Source organism: Molothrus aeneus, unplaced genomic scaffold (genome assembly GCF_037042795.1).
Source record: "Molothrus aeneus isolate 106 unplaced genomic scaffold, BPBGC_Maene_1.0 scaffold_112, whole genome shotgun sequence".
Lineage (NCBI taxonomy): Eukaryota > Metazoa > Chordata > Aves > Passeriformes > Icteridae > Molothrus > Molothrus aeneus.
In genome coordinates this window covers 144,402-162,901 of record NW_027098775.1, presented here as the reverse complement: position 1 = coordinate 162,901, position 18,500 = coordinate 144,402, and the positions used below count along the sequence as shown (strand labels likewise).

General features: G+C 43.3%; 1 protein-coding gene across 1 annotated transcript in view; it reads right to left on the bottom strand.

The window, feature by feature from the left end:
- Positions 1-3,161: 3,161 nt before the first annotated feature.
- The window catches only part of LOC136569556 (polypeptide N-acetylgalactosaminyltransferase 18-like), a 104,150-nt gene continuing 88,811 nt past the window's right edge, over positions 3,162-18,500 (bottom strand). The window contains exon 13 of the mRNA XM_066569938.1: positions 3,162-3,641. Within this exon, the coding sequence (XP_066426035.1) occupies positions 3,495-3,641 (147 nt within the window). The 3' untranslated portion in view covers positions 3,162-3,494. The remainder of the gene's footprint in view (positions 3,642-18,500) is intronic.

Below are 18,500 nucleotides of genomic sequence, written 5' to 3'. Positions count from 1 at the left end.
CCAGAGCATTTAACTCAAGTGATACTTCTTGTGTTAACAGCTGAACAATGTCTATGAGAATACAGAAAACTATAAAATAATGGTAAATCACAAAAATATGATGCACAGAAAACCCTTATTAACAGATGCTGAAAATAAGAATGTAACCTTTGGTGGCTTGTTTTGAATTTGAACGAGTGCTCTTGTCATCTGCAGCAAAATATTCCTAACTGGTATGAGAATAACTGGCATTTATGGGCACTTAAATATGGTTATTTACTATCTGTGTTTGCAGAAAATGGGCAGATCTTCCTGAGGTTACCTGTTGGTATGCCACTTCTAGAGCAGATGGGGAAATAAAACACTGAAATCAAGTGATTTTAGCAATGAGAGAAAGTAAGGGACTATCAGTCCAAATGACAAGCTGGAGCTCACAACATTCTTTGTGTGTGCTTACAGGAGCTTTGGTTCTCTAGGAGTAAGAAAGAGTCTCTACGTTAAAATGTTTGCCTGCTATTGTTCGTTAAAGAAACCCCAAAACTGCCACCCACACAGACTTCTGATCAAGAATGTCAGCAGAGTTTAAAGGCTGAACTCTTCATACTTTTAGGCCTGAGCAGTCACCACCTTCTAAACTGTGGTCTAGTTTATTTAGACTACTCAGTTTCTTTCCTTTTAAAATTTGAATTAAAATTTCATGCACCTTTGGCCTTTTGAACTAATATATATTTGTTGTTTTCATATCCTAAGATTATATTCTTCAATTGAAAAACTATCCTATCATATATGCACCTCAAATGAGACTACTTCACTGGAAACAATATATTATCATGAAAAGTATGTTTTTGTAGTGCTAAACAGTTTTCAGCTGGTTTATCACAAAAATCCCCTCAGACTGTTCAGAACAAGACTGAATTCAGGTAAAACTGTCATTTCATGTGACAATGCAAAGCTCATGTTAGCCAGTAAACAACAATACATTGCTTTGCTGTTAAAATGTAGCCATGAAGGACAGACCTGAGACTCAACTTTTGCACTTTTAAGTATTTTTAAAGCAAGGTGTGCAGCAGGGGGAAAATTTAGAAAATCAGTAGAAAATGCACTGTTAGATAAAAGCCTTGCTAATTGCCTCCAGAGCCTCTGTGTGAACACAGCTATTTTGTATTCTGGTTGGAGAAGTTATTGTGGAAAACTTCTAACATTCACTTGAAAAAATGTTGAAAAAGGATCACGTGTTCTGCGTTTTTTGTCAGCATTAAAGATAGCTGCAGTGCAGAAGGTGATCTGTGTAGCAGTGATGTACTTGTGAACCAAAGCTGACATTTTGGTCTCTTATCTGCACGTCTCAAAAGGCTGTAGTTGGAGAAAGTGCACTTTAATGTAATTCTGCTTCTGTTGTGGTTGGCCAGTGAGCTGTCTGTGTACATGCATGCTGATGTTTTAAATATAAATTTACACGTATTTGATGATGTAGAGATATACACACACAAATACACATAATTTAGGTCTGCAAGCAAAATTGTGCAAGCAAAATGATGCTTACAGACACATTTTTACATTGATTGTAAAATGTAAGTATGACCTTCTAAAATCTGTTTCCCTTTATATCTCCAGCTAAATAAATATTCAGTGCTACCCAGTATAAAATGACATATGACAGCTACTTGCTTAATTATAATTTTTGCAACTACCTCTTGATTACCATACACAAAAAGGCTCAGTGATTAGTTTTGACTGATTAACTTCTGTTTATAAAAGACACAGAAAAAGACACATGGTGTTGGAGGATGAAATTCTGGTCCTTCAGAAAGATGAAGCCAAAGAACCTTCCCCAGCAAAAGAGGACAATCCTAAACCATGCCCTGCACAGTCACTCCCAGCAGATGTTGGCCAGCCTGGAAAGATCAGGCAGGCAAGGATAATCAGGAATTCTCCTGTCAGAGTTCCAGCTGGGAATGACTGGGTATGGTGTCAGGAATCTGTGCTCCTGAAACCTGTAGCTTTGTAAAAATAAGTATATAAACATATCAATGAATAAATTCCTGGAACCTGGATCCCTTCTGAACAGCCCATCTTCAAAAGTATTACCCAGGGTCTCTGATAGCAACCAAGCCCTAACAGCTTTTCCCTGAGGATGTGGAGATGCTCTGCAGGCTCTCCTCACATCACCAGCACAACTTTTTCCTCCTTGGTGCTGGTGGCTTGCCCCAAGTGCAAATGTGGTGAGAGAACACACAGTGGGAGACCTTGGGAAAGCACCCTAGGTGATATCCTGGCACAAGGGATGATACCTGACAAGATATTTGCTGTCCATAAATATTTAAGCAAGTACCGTAGGAAGGCGGCTTGGGGTGTCTTGCCATGTTCTATTTCCTTTAATTGTCAGTATCTCCTTATCAGCTGGTAGATGTGGTAGGTGTACTGTTATTGTCAAGAAAAACTGATCAAAATATGGGGGAATTTACATACAAATAAAAGCTGCTGGAAATGAACTCTAGTAATCCCAGTGCTCTGGTTTACCTCATCAAATTTCCTCTCCTCACCAGTCTGAGAAGAGATGAAGTGATATGGAATTGCATTCACACCTCCTTCAAGGCAGGAAGAAAAGCAGAGTGAATTCATCCCTTTTTCTCTTGGATGGAGCCACTTTTGCCCAAGTCTGCAGCACCCAGGGAACAACTGCATTAAAAAAAAAAGACTTGTAAGAACAATGAAGAATTGGAAGGAAGGTTCAGCCACTGAAATGGAGGCCAGCCCACTGTGAAATGTCAGGGTTTATATTTTACTTTTCTTCCAGTAGCTGCTGCTTTTCTCTTGGGATATTTTTTCCCTTCTTTTTAATAAATTCTCTTCCCTGCCTCACTTGAGCCCTGGAGCTTTCTCTGGGGTTTTATTAAGTGGTACTGGAGAGGAAAAATACTTGGGGACATAACACCTCCACACCCCAGACCTTTCCCCTGTATTTGCACACCGGTACCTACCGTGGCCTAGACAGATCTCTGGAGGGAGAATGGAGAAAATCCTCCCTTGCTGTAGCTGTTGGTGTGCAGGTAGAACTCTTTATCCAAAGTCTGCAGAATTCTGATGCTCTGCAGCAACATGCCAGGATCAGGCTTGGGTTAATGAAGCAATGAAACCAGCACTTAGCTTCCAAATTGATTTCCATGGAGACACCTACCCAGTAACAGTGTTTGGGCTTTTTTATTCAATAAAAGTTTGAGATATAAATATTCTCCATTTGCTTAATATTTACAGTTGTGAAATATTTTAGGATAGCCTACCCATCACCTGTCATTCAGCATCTCTATAAATGTCGTGAAAACATCATTGTGAAATAAAAACTTCTTATTTCCAGCCCACAAACCCTATTTCCACACACTCACAAAATCAAATCAGAGACAAAAAGGGGAGAGAAGGAGCTGGGGGGACGGGGAGCGGGAGGGATACAGTACAGCAGGCGACAATGCAGTACTTGCTACACAGTAGCAAAAGAAATGGGTACAAAATTTAGTCTGCTATAATGACAAGCTTCTCAGGACATTTGTTATGGACCAGCGTTGTCCCGTGCACTTGTGAAGGACCACTTGAAATCCAAATTCATTTTCATTGTTCTCCTGCAATTCCAGGCAGCGCTTGGATTTTCGGTTCTGGATAGGACCTCCCTGTAGAGATTGGGGCAAAAAGAAAAAGAAGAAGAAAAAGAGGGGTTTGTGTTAAACACTGACCTTGTTGCATTGCTCCTGCGGGGTAACAGAAGTTATAGAACATTCCAGTGTCCATCTACTGTGAAAACCTTTACAGTTAGAGACAAGGTAAGGATTTGCTGGATTTGGAATAAGGTTCCTTTGTTGCAGGCTGCTTTAATCTCTGATGCAGTTTGCAATAGTCTCAATTGCCTGGTTTCCATTTCAGCAAATGGGATTTCTGGAATTGAGCTGTGTTTCTACCCATGCATTTTAACCATAAAAAAGCCAAAAGCTTTCCTGTTTGCTTGAGTTCCCTGATTTTGTGGTTCTGCTGCACTTCTGAACACCAAAATAAGGCAAAACACAGCCATGGTATGCTGTGTAAATGATAAAATGCAAAAACTCTTTTTTCCTTGAATACTGAAATGTCTTTTATAATCTTTTCTTGCTAATTCTCAGTATTGATTCTGTTCAATTCCCAGCTTAATGCTGCCTTATTAAAGCCTTGCCTTCATTTTTGAGTTGCATCAAGCTTTAAATCTCTGCTATCACACAAAAACCTATAGACCTCAATTACAATTAAATTGTCATGCAGGTGACATAAATTACATTTCCCCCTCTTTAAATCTATTTTCAGTTGGTTGTCTCCTCCTCTCTCCTGTCTAAGGAAGGCAACAGATAGATAGATAGATAGATAGATAGATAGATAGATAGATAGATAGATAGATAGATAGATAGAGTAGAGTAAATTGCACACAGGTCTGAAAGTGGCTTTCTCTAAAAAGGACCTTGGGCTTGTGTAGAGAATCACTGGCTGAATCTGTAAATCAAAGAAAGGATTTGGTGCAGATTAGTACACCTGAAGTATGGAAGGAGCAGAAGCATTCAAATCGCTTATAGGTACGATGGGAAAAAAGAGTTTCTGTAAAAAACCCAAACTGAATACCCAATTCCATACAAAAGCCCACCACCTCATAGCTCTGTTCAAGTCTGTGTTGTACCTTGTATTATAAAGTCATTACAAAGTGGAAGGACATTGGCACAAACCCCACAGAAAGGCTGTGTGCTGTTCCCCAGCCAGGGGCAGCTTGTGCCACTCAGGGCAGGTTCTGCTTCATGCACACAGGTGGCTGAGGGTCCCCTCCTATCCCACCAGTAATGCTTAGCGAGAACCTTCTCTGAGATGGGACTTCTAAAATAGCATTTTGGGCCTGGTTAATGAAATACAGAATTAGGTTTGAAAGCTCCACATTTTAAATATAGCTTTGGACAAGAGGGAAATTTCTAGAATAATCCACAAAAATTTGAAACATGTGGCTCCCATAAATCCTCCTGGTAGGCCTATGTGCAGCCTCGATAAAACTCCCACTGATTACTTTACCAGACAGACAGGCTTGCAGAGGCATTTTAATACGCCTCCATAATGAAATGCTGAATGAACTGTATTTTCCCACTGCTGTGTAACTGTTATTGACATTTGTATTAATAACAGTAGTTAAATTTGGCTTCCTGGTGGGAAAATAAACTCCAAACTATCCAAAAGTAATAACACTGCATGACATACAAGAAATTTGAAGAAACTAGGATGAAAATTTTTTCAGTTCTGTATTAGATGCCATTTCTTGTCTTATCCTAGACACTCACACTTTATCCCTGCCCCTCCACTCATCTCATTCCCCCATTCCCTTTGTTACTTTGGCCTTCTGGAGATGACTGTAGTGAGGTTGACTTTTTTTTCTCCAAGTTAATTTAATGAGCTCTGAACCAGATTATTCACATGTGAAACTCTGAGGTAATGGATATTTTCTCACTGTGAAAGGAACAGTTATCCTGTTTTCTTCCAGAATAACATTTCCATCCTTGATGAAAGCTGTAGAGTGTGGTTTTCCACTGGGGAGACTCAGTGTTGCATGGCACCCAGGCTCAGCTCTCTTGGCTTAAACTGGCAGTTGGGAATTACACCTTACAAGTGTTTCTGCCTAAAGCCAAAACCAAGATGAACTTCCCTGTGTTCTCAGCTGATGCTGGAGGTGCTTGTGTCGCTGTTAGCTATGTAAAGCAGTTTTGCATCTTCCATTTATTGGTTGTCTCTCATCCGACTTCTGGTGCTTGAGACATTCTCAGCTCGGAACCTGCACTGGAAGCTGAGGAAAGTTGTCCCAGTTTGTCTTGTTAGAAAACTACCTTAGTTGGGGTCCATTATTTGCCTGATTTCTGGACTTGGGATATGACTCTGTGCATGGCACTCTTAGGCTTCTCCTGTCATTTCTAATTTACTGGCGTAAGAACAGGAACAGAATTCCCTCTCTCCATGTTTTTGTGAAGTAGAGCACTTGGAGCTCTGTTAGGTAGAGGAAGGCACAGGGTTAAAACTTAAAGACTGCCATGAGGAGTTGGAATTTTTCTGCTTAATTCCCATTTGTGTCAGTGGTTAAGGGTTTCTTTCACTTGAATGGGCTGAAATGCCATGTGGATTTGGGGGTGGAGGAAGGAGGATGTTCACTGTGGAGACAACGTTTTTTCCTTTTTTCTAAATTTTGTAGAGCAGACCTAGGTGTTATAGTAAATGTGTTCATGAGAAACACTAATACAGGCAGCTACACAAACTAAGTGTAAACCATTCCTAAGGAAAAACAAAACAAACAAGCAACCAAAAAACCATATTAAAAGCCCCCTCACACTCCTTCACTCTCTCTGAAGTGCCCTCATGTAAAATCTGGCTTTTATTTAACAGAAACAAGTGAGGTGAAGCCCCTAAAACAGTTACTTTCAAGAGATGATGGGTTAAAGCATAGAAAGCAGTTATGGGAAATATTCAATGTTAGGAAACCACATAGAGCAATAAATTGGGTAAGGTATGGAACACAATGACAGGGAAGAGATAAGGACAGACAGTGATAAGTTCAGTGCATTTCAGAACCAAGAAGAACTGCTGGGTAAAGCACGTTTAGGGCCAACATGTCAAATTGACCCTGAGACCCTTGCCAAGGCCTGGAGACTAAGCCAACTACACCGGGAATTGACCAAATTTGGGGAGAGGTTCAAAAGTTTAAAGAGGAAGACTCCTCGAAGCTGATGAAGGCCGACCGGAACGACCCCTGAGAAGATCCTCAAAAGAGAAGTCCCCGCCCACGCTCCGCCTACACCACTCCCCATATGTATATGCATGAATATGATGTAATCCCAAACCTAAAACTGTATAAAAAGGTACGCTTTTGCTGTAAGGATTTAGAAATCCCATTTTAGGATTTCTCCGACGTCGTAATAAAATACCTCCTGCTTATTTGACTGAGTCTCTTAAGCAGTAATTTCTCGCCTTTTGGGGCAAAAATCGGCATCATTTCTGGCGACCCAGATGGGACGAAGCAGGGGATCCAGGATCTGAGGAGTCCCCTCGCTGGGTCCGGGGCTGGGACCCTCTGGGCGCCCCTGACGACTTTTTGTCAGAAGAGACTCCCCCTCGGACCAAGCGCTCTTTGGTGGACGAAGAGTTCCCTGCATCTCCTGCTTCTCCTGCTCCAAATTAAAGAGGTATTTTTTATCATTGTTCATTGGTTTTAGGATAAAGCGCTTTATGGGAACACGGGGTCAGACGTGACCACCGGAGGGTAAACCAGAGGACGCTCTGGTAAAGAATCCCTAATTGGTATTTTTGGGTACCTTTTGGTAATTGGTGTCTTTGCTAACCAGTAATTGATGCCTTTGGTGGGTACCTTTTGGTAATTGGTGTCTTTGCTAACCAGTAATTGATGCCTTTGGTGGGTACCTTTTGGTAATTGGTGTCTTTGCTAACCAGTAATTGATGCCTTTGGTGGGTACCTTTTGGTAATTGGTGTCTTTGCTAACCAGTAATTGATGCCTTTGGTGGGTACCTTTTGGTAATTGGTGTCTTTGCTAACCAGTAATTGATGCCTTTGGTGGGTACCTTTTGGTAATTGGTGTCTTTGCTAACCAGTAATTGATGCCTTTGGTGGGTACCTTTTGGTAATTGGTGTCTTTGCTAACCAGTAATTGATGCCTTTGGTGGGTACCTTTTGGTAATTGGTGTCTTTGCTAACCAGTAATTGATGCCTTTGGTGGGTACCTTTTGGTAATTGGTGTCTTTGCTAACCAGTAATTGATGCCTTTGGTGGGTACCTTTTGGTAATTGGAAGAAAAAAAAAAAAAAAAAAAAATAAGGAGAGTAAGAAAAAAGAGGCAAGACTCTGATGCACTTGTTCTTCTTGTATTGATCTTGTTGGCTTGTTTGAAACTGTGATTTAAGGGTTAAAAAGAGTGGTCAGTTTTGTTTTTATCTGAACTGAACTAAATCCCGGGAACGGTTCCAGGCTGACCGGGAGAACGTCCAACAAATCCCGGGACTCGGTCCAATTTTCTCCACTACCTTTGTTTAACCCTGTTGTATGCTTTGATGTATTGACTGTAAGATTTTTGTAAAGGGACGAGTTTAGTGGTTTTTATGTTGTCTGAAATTTGTTGTGATATTATCGGCAAAACCGTACTATTGATTTACAGCTTTGCGAGTGTGTGACGGCCTGGAGCCGACCAATATCGGTATCTTACGGTCTGCCGGCGACATCTTGCAGTAAAGCAGTGTATTCTGATAGAACGGAAAGGTAGGACAGTTTGAATGAATTGGCACCGTGTATGAGAGAGTGTGTCTGAGACGCAGCCCGGCTGCGAAGCGAGTGGGAGTCCGGCTCTGCAGTTCCTGTCCCTCGCGAGAGGCCAGGTCAGAAAAGGACGAAGCGCTTGGATATTGTATGAATGAGGTGCTAAGATAAACTGGTATATAGTGCTTGTGGGAAGGAGATTTACTTGGTGGGATAAGAAACACCGACCCAGAAAATAGCAATGGGGAGTCAACCGAGCAAAGATATAAATATGAAAACCCCCTTAGGATGTATTCTGAAGCATTGGAAGGACTTGGGGGGGATTCCAGGAGGAAGTAAAAAGACACTCCTTAAATACTGCACGCAGTGGTGGCCGTTGTATAAATTGGATGATGGTGAGAAATGGCCACCAGAGGGGACAATTAATTATAATACCATTTTACAACTAATGCTCTTCCTCCGCCGGCTCAATAAATGGGATGAGGTGATGTATGCAGACATGTTCTTCACCCTGAGGAATAAACCTGAGTGGCAAAAGGAGTGTGGAATTAATGCAGCCCCTCAAGACCCTCTGGTACTAGCCCTGGAAAAGGATAAGAAAGGCTCAAAACCTAAAGAACGTTGCTGCGATGCATGTAGCATTGGGCAGCGATGTCTTAAGCTAACAAGGAGGGACAGTGGAAAAGAGAGTGAAATAAGCCTGTGGGAATACCATCCAGGGCCCCTCCCCAAACCAGGAGAGGAACGAGAGGATCCGACCCCATTAAAAGAACTGGAACGATGGTGGAAATCTAAGTTTGAGTGCAGCCCTGATAAGTTAGACAAGAGTTGGGGGGAGGCTAGCCCGTTATGAGACCCCATCAGAGTTCTTGGATAGACTTAGGGCAGCCATGAGACAATACACACCCCTGGACCCAGCGACGGAAGAAGGGAAACAACACCTGTTAGGATTAATGATGGGACAAAGTAATCCAGACATCAGGAAGAAATTGCAAAAGCTTGAGCATCCAGCAAATAAAAACCTAGAGACACTGCTAAATGAGGCATGGAAGGTGTATAATAATAGGGAAATTGAGGAGAAGAAAAAGGAGGACAGGAGGATAGCTCGAGTGGTGGCTGTAGCCGTGGCAGCTCAGAATACAGGTTACTCGGGACCTGGAACCAGGGGAAGAGGTAGAGGCAATCCGGCAAGAGGGGGGGGGGAGACTCCAACCCCACCCAACTAGAGTGGGGCCAAACCAGTGTGCGTACTGCCTGAAAATGGGACACTGGAAGCAGGAATGCCCCCAGTTAAGGGAGAGACTATTGGGCACTACTACGGCCACACAACAGGATAACGACTGAGGGGGACCGGTGGGCCGTTCCCTAGCAGACCCACTGGTTAAAATGGAGCTAGGGGAAGGTGAAAAGGAATTGGACTTTTTGATTGATACGGGAGCAACCTTTTCGGTTCTAAATCAGGAATTGGTACCTAAAAGTGATGAATTTGTGCAAGTTGTGGGAGCAACAGGCCAACCAGAAAAAGCTTACTTTTTGAAACCCATCAAATACAAAATTGGGAAACAAATGGGAATCCATCAGTTCCTGTATTTACCAAATTCGCCAAAGCCCTTATTGGGGAGAGACCTATTGGAGAATTTGAGAGCTATAATAAAGTTCAACAAAGACAAATTGGAATTCCAAGTAAATGAGGAACAGCTGATCACAGCTCTAAGCCTGACAATCAGCTGTGTGGAACCAAAGCCTGAGAATCATAACATCAGGCGAATCCTAAGTGAAGTATACCCACTAGTATGGGCTACTGATACACCTGGGAAATCAAAACAAGCAACACCCATCATTATTGAACTTATACCTGGAGCAAGGCCGGTGGTTAGGAAACAATACCCACTGAGGTTAGAGGATAGAAAGGGAATCGAGCCCATAATTAAAAGGTTCTTAGAATTAGGATTATTGATAGAATGTGAATCAGATTTTAACACCCCAATTCTGCCAGTAAAGAAACCTAATGGAACTTATAGATTAGTCCAAGACTTGAGAGCAGTAAATGAGATAACCAAGACATTACATCCGGTAGTTGCTAACCCATACACGCTTTTAACTAAACTGAAAGATAGTTTGACATGGTTCACCGTATTGGATTTGAAAGACGCATTCTTCTGCCTTCCTTTAGCTCCTGAGAGTCAAAAGATTTTTGCCTTTGAGTGGGAATTTGTGGATAGAGGAAGAAAGACCCAACTTACGTGGACAGTATTGCCCCAAGGATGGTGTAACTCCCCCACGATTTTCAGGAATCAGTTAGCCAAAGAGTTAGAGCAGTGGGAAAGGCCGCTGGGAGATGGCACTCTCCTACAGTACGTAGACGACCTCCTAATAGCAACAGTGACAGAGGAAGAGTGCATTGCATGGACTATTTCCCTGTTAAACTTTCTGGGTTTAAGTGGATATCGAGTCTCCCAACAGAAAGCGCAGCTGGTGCAAAAAGAAGTGGTGTACCTGGGATACGAAGTCTCCAGAGGACAGCGATCCCTGGGAGCAGCCAGAAAAGAGGCCATCTGCCAGATGCCTAAACCAGAGACGGTGAGAGAACTGCGTGCCTTCCTGGGGATGACAGGTTGGTGTCGGCTATGGATCTACCAGTACGGGATGCTCGCTAAACCGCTGTATGATTTGTTGAAGTAGACCAAGAGTGTCCTAGTTTGGACTCCCGAAGCAGAGGGGGCCTTCAAAAAGCTGAAACAGGAGCTAATGAGAGCACCAGCTTTAGGTCTCCCAGATGTATCAAAACCATTCTGGCTGTTCTCCCACGAGCGACAGGGGATGGCCCTAGGAGTCCTGGCACAGCAGTTAGGACCACGTAAGAGAGCTGTGGCCTACTTCTCCAAACAGTTGGATGAAGTAAGCAAGGGATGGCCTGGCTGCCTGAGAGCAGTGGCCGCAGTAATCATTAATATAGAAGAGGCCAGGAAACTCACGCTGGGCCAAAAGGTAACGGTGCTGGTGTCTCACACCGTCTCAGCTGTGTTGGAGCAGAAAGGTAACCACTGGCTGTCACCTTCCAGATTTTTAAAATACCAGGCCATTTTGGCTGAGTCAGATGACGTGACTATTCAGGTCACTAACATTGTGAACCCAGCTTTATTCCTAGAAGGGAGAGCCCCAGCAGAGCCGATCGAGCACGACTGCCTGGAAACAATTGAGGCCGTCTACTCCAGCCGCCCGGACCTCAAAGAAGAACCATTCGAAGATGCGGACGACTGGTTCACGGATGGAAGCAGCTTCGTGAGGCAGGGAGTGAGAATGGCCGGCTATGCAATTACCACCGCAGAAGAGGTAATTGAGTCGAACCCTTTACCTGCAGGGACTTCAGCCCAGAAGGCAGAACTGATAGCTCTGATTCGAGCCCTGGAATTGGCGGAGAACATGCGGATCAACATATGGACAGACTCTAAGTATGCCTTTTCCGTCGTACATGCTCATGGGGCCATCTGGAAAGAAAGGGGACTGTTAACTGCTCAAGGAAAAACAGTCAAACACGCAAAAGAGGTCCTGCGACTGCTGGAAGCAGTCCAGCTCCCAGCACAGGTGGCCATAATGCATTGTAAGGGACATTTAAAGGGGGACACTATCCCGGAGATAGGGAATAGAAAAGCAGACGCAGAGGCTAAATTAGCTGCTGCAAGAACTGAAGAAATAAAAGTAGCAGCTCTAGTACCAGGTGAGTTAGACACAAATTTTCGGCCAGAATATCAGGAGTCAGATCACAGGTGGATTCAGAGAAATAAAGGTAAAATGTTAGAGAATGGTTGGGGTCAATTGGAAACGGGACAGTTAATAATACCAGGGAATACGATGTGGCAGTTTGTGAAAGCAGAACACGAGAAAGCCCATTGGAGTTTGGACCCGCTATACCAGTATTTGCAGGCTCGGATAGCAGGACCAAAATTGTTCACCACTGTAAAACATGTCACATCCCAGTGTGAGAGGTGCCTGAAGAACAACCCGAATACAGGAACTAAGATACATCCAGGGGCCATAAATCGAGGTAAATTCCCAGGTGAAGTGTGGCAAATTGATTTTTCTGAGCTCCCAAGAAAAGGAAGGTTTCGATATTTGCTGGTATTAACTGATACATTTTCTGGGTGGCCTGAAGCATTCCCTTGCAGAACAAATAAGGAAAGAGAAGTGACCAAAGTACTGTTGAATGAAATCATTCCACGGTTTGGGGTACCGAAGAGCATTTCTTCGGATAGGGGTACACATTTCTGTGCAAAAGTGGTAAGGGCAATAAGCAAAGCACTACAAATCAAATGGCAATTACACACGCCCTATCGCCCACAGGCCAGCGGCCAGGTGGAAAAGATGAACCATCTTATTAAGCAGCAGATTGCCAAAATATGCCAGGAGACTAATTTGCATTGGTATCAAGCTTTGCCTATTGCTCTGCTTAGACTGAGAGTCAAGCCAAGATCGAAAGAAAGGCTAAGCCCATTTGAAATTCTGTACGGCAGACCTTATGCTATGCAAACTGTAAATGGGGACGCTGTAGATCAAATAGGTAATCAGTATATTTATGACTATGTGATTATGGTGGGGAAGCAATTTGACAAGAATGCTGCGGTGGTGATTGACCACCAACCTAAACAACCTAACTGTAAGTTGCATCCTTTTAATCCCGGTGATTGGGTGTATGTTAAGAATCCTTATTTAGCTTTGGAAAAGTTTGCTAATAAGTCTATTTTGGATGCCAGAGAATTATATGAGGCCCCTGAACAAGTGGTATTAGGGTGGTGTTTTTGGAAAGCGCAACGCTGGTTTCAAAAGTGTTTAAAGCTTAGTCGCTCTAAAGTATTAACAGCCCGATGTCATGCATCTGTTCCAAAACATTCTCTTACAATTGAACAAATAGGACCATTCAAGAAACAGAGAGATTTGGACTCAGAATTAGAAAAGGTTATTACACGAGTTAACCAAATTTATTTTAGGCAATATAGACGTCAGAATCCAGCACCACCCACACTAAGGAAATACAAATGGTAGGAAGATCAATGGGGGAAACCATACTTATGATAGTTATTTTTCTAACATCCATACAATTCGGGCAGAATGTAGTTTTTCCTCGAAACTCTGCCCCAATAGACCCATGGTCCAATGCACACCAGTGTATTCATCCGGAGTCAGGGATGAAGGGGCCCTATTTCGAGGTTTATGCCTTACGTAACAATCAGTCATACCCAAAAGAGGAATGGGATAAGCGGACATACCTAGTGGCACAGAAGGGAGATCAAATCCAAATTGGGTGCCGGGAACTTGACCCAGTAGAAGGAAAAACAAGGCGGCTGGTATTAACAATCCAACCCTTGATGCCAACTCTTAAACATAATCTGATTACCTTTAGTCCAGTGAAAATGGGCAAGCCCACCGTTTGGATCCAGCAAAAGGGCCCAATTTCATGTCTGTGGAGTGACTTCAGGGAAGACCCACCTGGATCACAACCCCGAAACTCGGTAATTTATAGAGAAGATTCACTTGGGGAATTACATCCTCAAAATATAACCTTTGACCCTCACCCTCTCCTCTTTCCTGTGGGAAAGATCGTAGCATCTAGCGGTCCCGAGGAAGGGAAAGCACAGTGTGAGATGGCATTTAGATTAGATCAGTCGATGACGTTCGCATGTGAAAGGGAGTCGAAAACGCTGGAACAGGGTACTAGTTTCCCCAGACGTGTTACCAGATACGAAGTGGCATCACCGGAAGACGTGATCTCCTTATATCCAAATTTAGACTTGCCCCAAGAAATTACTCCACCAATTGAATGTAGAAAGGTGCATAACTTAACCTTTATCGGGCCCCAGGTAGTAAGGAGGTCAGATGAACTGAAACTGCTGCTAGACCCCACGTACTCTCTGAAAAAGGTGCAGATGAATATTCAGACTAACATTACCCATCTGCAAAAGGACTGTCAACCGTTCATACAACAAAGCCTTAAAGGATGGGAGGCATGGCTAGCTACTAGGTCTTATCACAGGCGGGCGCAAAGGGATATAAGTGGATGGGTCGGCACTGGATTTGGAATACTGAATACCATAGATCAAGAGGTATTGGTTAACAAATTGAGTACTGTCACCACCAACTTAGGAAAACTTAAAGTGCCCCTGAGTTCATCTATGCTTACATTGGCAGAAACACAATCACTGGTAGTTAGGTTACTAACCCTGGTAGCAAATCACACTGCTGAAGATTTTGCTAGAATTGCCGGCTATACAGGAGACATTAGCAAGGAAATTGCGCTTGCTATCCAATGCACACAAACACAACAGTGGGTACAGTCAGTGGCAGCAGGGATAATAAGAGAAGGAACGTCAGGAACGCTGTCCCAGGAAATAAGAGAAACGATACTGAAGGATAGTCGTACTACACAATTTGAAAGGGACCATCAAGCCTGGTGGCAATTAGTAAACTTTACTTATGTACCACAGCATGAGCACATTGAAGCCTATGTTCTTACCATCAGTGCTGCAGAGGAAAGGGCGATTTTCCCTATCCTTACCTTAGGGACCATACATCAGAATGTCCTTGTTAGGCCAGTAGATCATAATGTTTGGGCGAGTTATGATGACGCCAAAAATAAGTGGCAGTCTGTTAGTACAGAAGCATGTATTCCTAGGGGGCAACTAGGATACATATGTGAAAATGCTATAGTAGATACAGAAGATTTATGCTTAGATGCTGAAAATAGTGTATGCACTTTTGAAATGCTTCCACACAATAGAGTACGGTCGCAGGTTTATTATGTAGGGAATGGATGCGCCTGCGTCAGAACAGCTTGCAGTAACGTAACTGTAGATAGTTGCCAAGAGGAAACTAACAATACTAACTTTTGTGTATGTAATTTTACCAAGATTATAGGTTGTGATTTTAACTATACCGCTCCTGTAACCACCCAGCAGCTAATTAATGCAGACTATGACCTGTATCATGAGTTGCCAAAATTACAGATAGGTATGGATGTTGAGGTTCTTAAGGCGATGCTCGTGCATCCAGAAGTAAGAAGACTGGTGCAAAAAGTGAACCAAACAGTCAAGCGCATGGTCCTACAGGTGGAGCACAACTCAGAAAGAATAAAAAACATCCTGACTGAAGTAGAACAAGTAGGCCAACACCACTGGTGGGACGTTTTCACAGGATTTTCCCCAACAGCAACACAGGTCTTTCATTACGTGGTACACCCGATACTAATTTTAACTATAGCAATGCTTATACTGACTTTTATGAACTTATGCTTGTGGTGGAGGCTGAAATCCTTGATGAGTAAGATCCAAATGATTTGGGCGATGGTGCGGGCGTATCAACGCCCCGAAGGATTAGAACTTGACGAAAGAATTCGTAAGTTATAAGAAAAGGAGGGAAATGAAGCCCCTAAAACAGTTACTTTCAAGAGATGATGGGTTAAAGCATAGAATACAAAGCAGTTATGGGAAATATTCAATGTTAGGAAACCACATAGAGCAATAAATTGGGTAAGGTATGGAACACAATGACAGGGAAGAGATAAGGACAGACAGTGATAAGTTCAGTGCATTTCAGAACCAAGAAGAACTGCTGGGTAAAGCACGTTTAGGGCCAACATGTCAAATTGACCCTGAGACCCTTGCCAAGGCCTGGAGACTAAGCCAACTACACCGGGAATTGACCAAATTTGGGGAGAGGTTCAAAAGTTTAAAGAGGAAGACTCCTCGAAGCTGATGAAGGCCGACCGGAACGACCCCTGAGAAGATCCTCAAAAGAGAAGTCCCCGCCCACGCTCCGCCTACACCACTCCCCATATGTATATGCATGAATATGATGTAATCCCAAACCTAAAACTGTATAAAAAGGTACGCTTTTGCTGTAAGGATTTAGAAATCCCATTTTAGGATTTCTCCGACGTCGTAATAAAATACCTCCTGCTTATTTGACTGAGTCTCTTAAGCAGTAATTTCTCGCCTTTTGGGGCAAAAATCGGCATCATTTCTGGCGACCCAGATGGGACGAAGCAGGGGATCCAGGATCTGAGGAGTCCCCTCGCTGGGTCCGGGGCTGGGACCCTCTGGGCGCCCCTGACGACTTTTTGTCAGAAGAGACTCCCCCTCGGACCAAGCGCTCTTTGGTGGACGAAGAGTTCCCTGCATCTCCTGCTTCTCCTGCTCCAAATTAAAGAGGTATTTTTTATCATTGTTCATTGGTTTTAGGATAAAGCGCTTTATGGGAACACGGGGTCAGACGTGACCACCGGAGGGTAAACCAGAGGACGCTCTGGTAAAGAATCCCTAATTGGTATTTTTGGGTACCTTTTGGTAATTGGTGTCTTTGCTAACCAGTAATTGATGCCTTTGGTGGGTACCTTTTGGTAATTGGTGTCTTTGCTAACCAGTAATTGATGCCTTTGGTGGGTACCTTTTGGTAATTGGTGTCTTTGCTAACCAGTAATTGATGCCTTTGGTGGGTACCTTTTGGTAATTGGTGTCTTTGCTAACCAGTAATTGATGCCTTTGGTGGGTACCTTTTGGTAATTGGTGTCTTTGCTAACCAGTAATTGATGCCTTTGGTGGGTACCTTTTGGTAATTGGTGTCTTTGCTAACCAGTAATTGATGCCTTTGGTGGGTACCTTTTGGTAATTGGTGTCTTTGCTAACCAGTAATTGATGCCTTTGGTGGGTACCTTTTGGTAATTGGTGTCTTTGCTAACCAGTAATTGATGCCTTTGGTGGGTACCTTTTGGTAATTGGTGTCTTTGCTAACCAGTAATTGATGCCTTTGGTGGGTACCTTTTGGTAATTGGAAGAAAAAAAAAAAAAAAAAAAAATAAGGAGAGTAAGAAAAAAGAGGCAAGACTCTGATGCACTTGTTCTTCTTGTATTGATCTTGTTGGCTTGTTTGAAACTGTGATTTAAGGGTTAAAAAGAGTGGTCAGTTTTGTTTTTATCTGAACTGAACTAAATCCCGGGAACGGTTCCAGGCTGACCGGGAGAACGTCCAACAAATCCCGGGACTCGGTCCAATTTTCTCCACTACCTTTGTTTAACCCTGTTGTATGCTTTGATGTATTGACTGTAAGATTTTTGTAAAGGGACGAGTTTAGTGGTTTTTATGTTGTCTGAAATTTGTTGTGATATTATCGGCAAAACCGTACTATTGATTTACAGCTTTGCGAGTGTGTGACGGCCTGGAGCCGACCAATATCGGTATCTTACGGTCTGCCGGCGACATCTTGCAGTAAAGCAGTGTATTCTGATAGAACGGAAAGGTAGGACAGTTTGAATGAATTGGCACCGTGTATGAGAGAGTGTGTCTGAGACGCAGCCCGGCTGCGAAGCGAGTGGGAGTCCGGCTCTGCAGTTCCTGTCCCTCGCGAGAGGCCAGGTCAGAAAAGGACGAAGCGCTTGGATATTGTATGAATGAGGTGCTAAGATAAACTGGTATATAGTGCTTGTGGGAAGGAGATTTACTTGGTGGGATAAGAAACACCGACCCAGAAAATAGCAATGGGGAGTCAACCGAGCAAAGATATAAATATGAAAACCCCCTTAGGATGTATTCTGAAGCATTGGAAGGACTTGGGGGGGATTCCAGGAGGAAGTAAAAAGACACTCCTTAAATACTGCACGCAGTGGTGGCCGTTGTATAAATTGGATGATGGTGAGAAATGGCCACCAGAGGGGACAATTAATTATAATACCATTTTACAACTAATGCTCTTCCTCCGCCGGCTCAATAAATGGGATGAGGTGATGTATGCAGACATGTTCTTCACCCTGAGGAATAAACCTGAGTGGCAAAAGGAGTGTGGAATTAATGCAGCCCCTCAAGACCCTCTGGTACTAGCCCTGGAAAAGGATAAGAAAGGCTCAAAACCTAAAGAACGTTGCTGCGATGCATGTAGCATTGGGCAGCGATGTCTTAAGCTAACAAGGAGGGACAGTGGAAAAGAGAGTGAAATAAGCCTGTGGGAATACCATCCAGGGCCCCTCCCCAAACCAGGAGAGGAACGAGAGGATCCGACCCCATTAAAAGAACTGGAACGATGGTGGAAATCTAAGTTTGAGTGCAGCCCTGATAAGTTAGACAAGAGTTGGGGGGAGGCTAGCCCGTTATGAGACCCCATCAGAGTTCTTGGATAGACTTAGGGCAGCCATGAGACAATACACACCCCTGGACCCAGCGACGGAAGAAGGGAAACAAC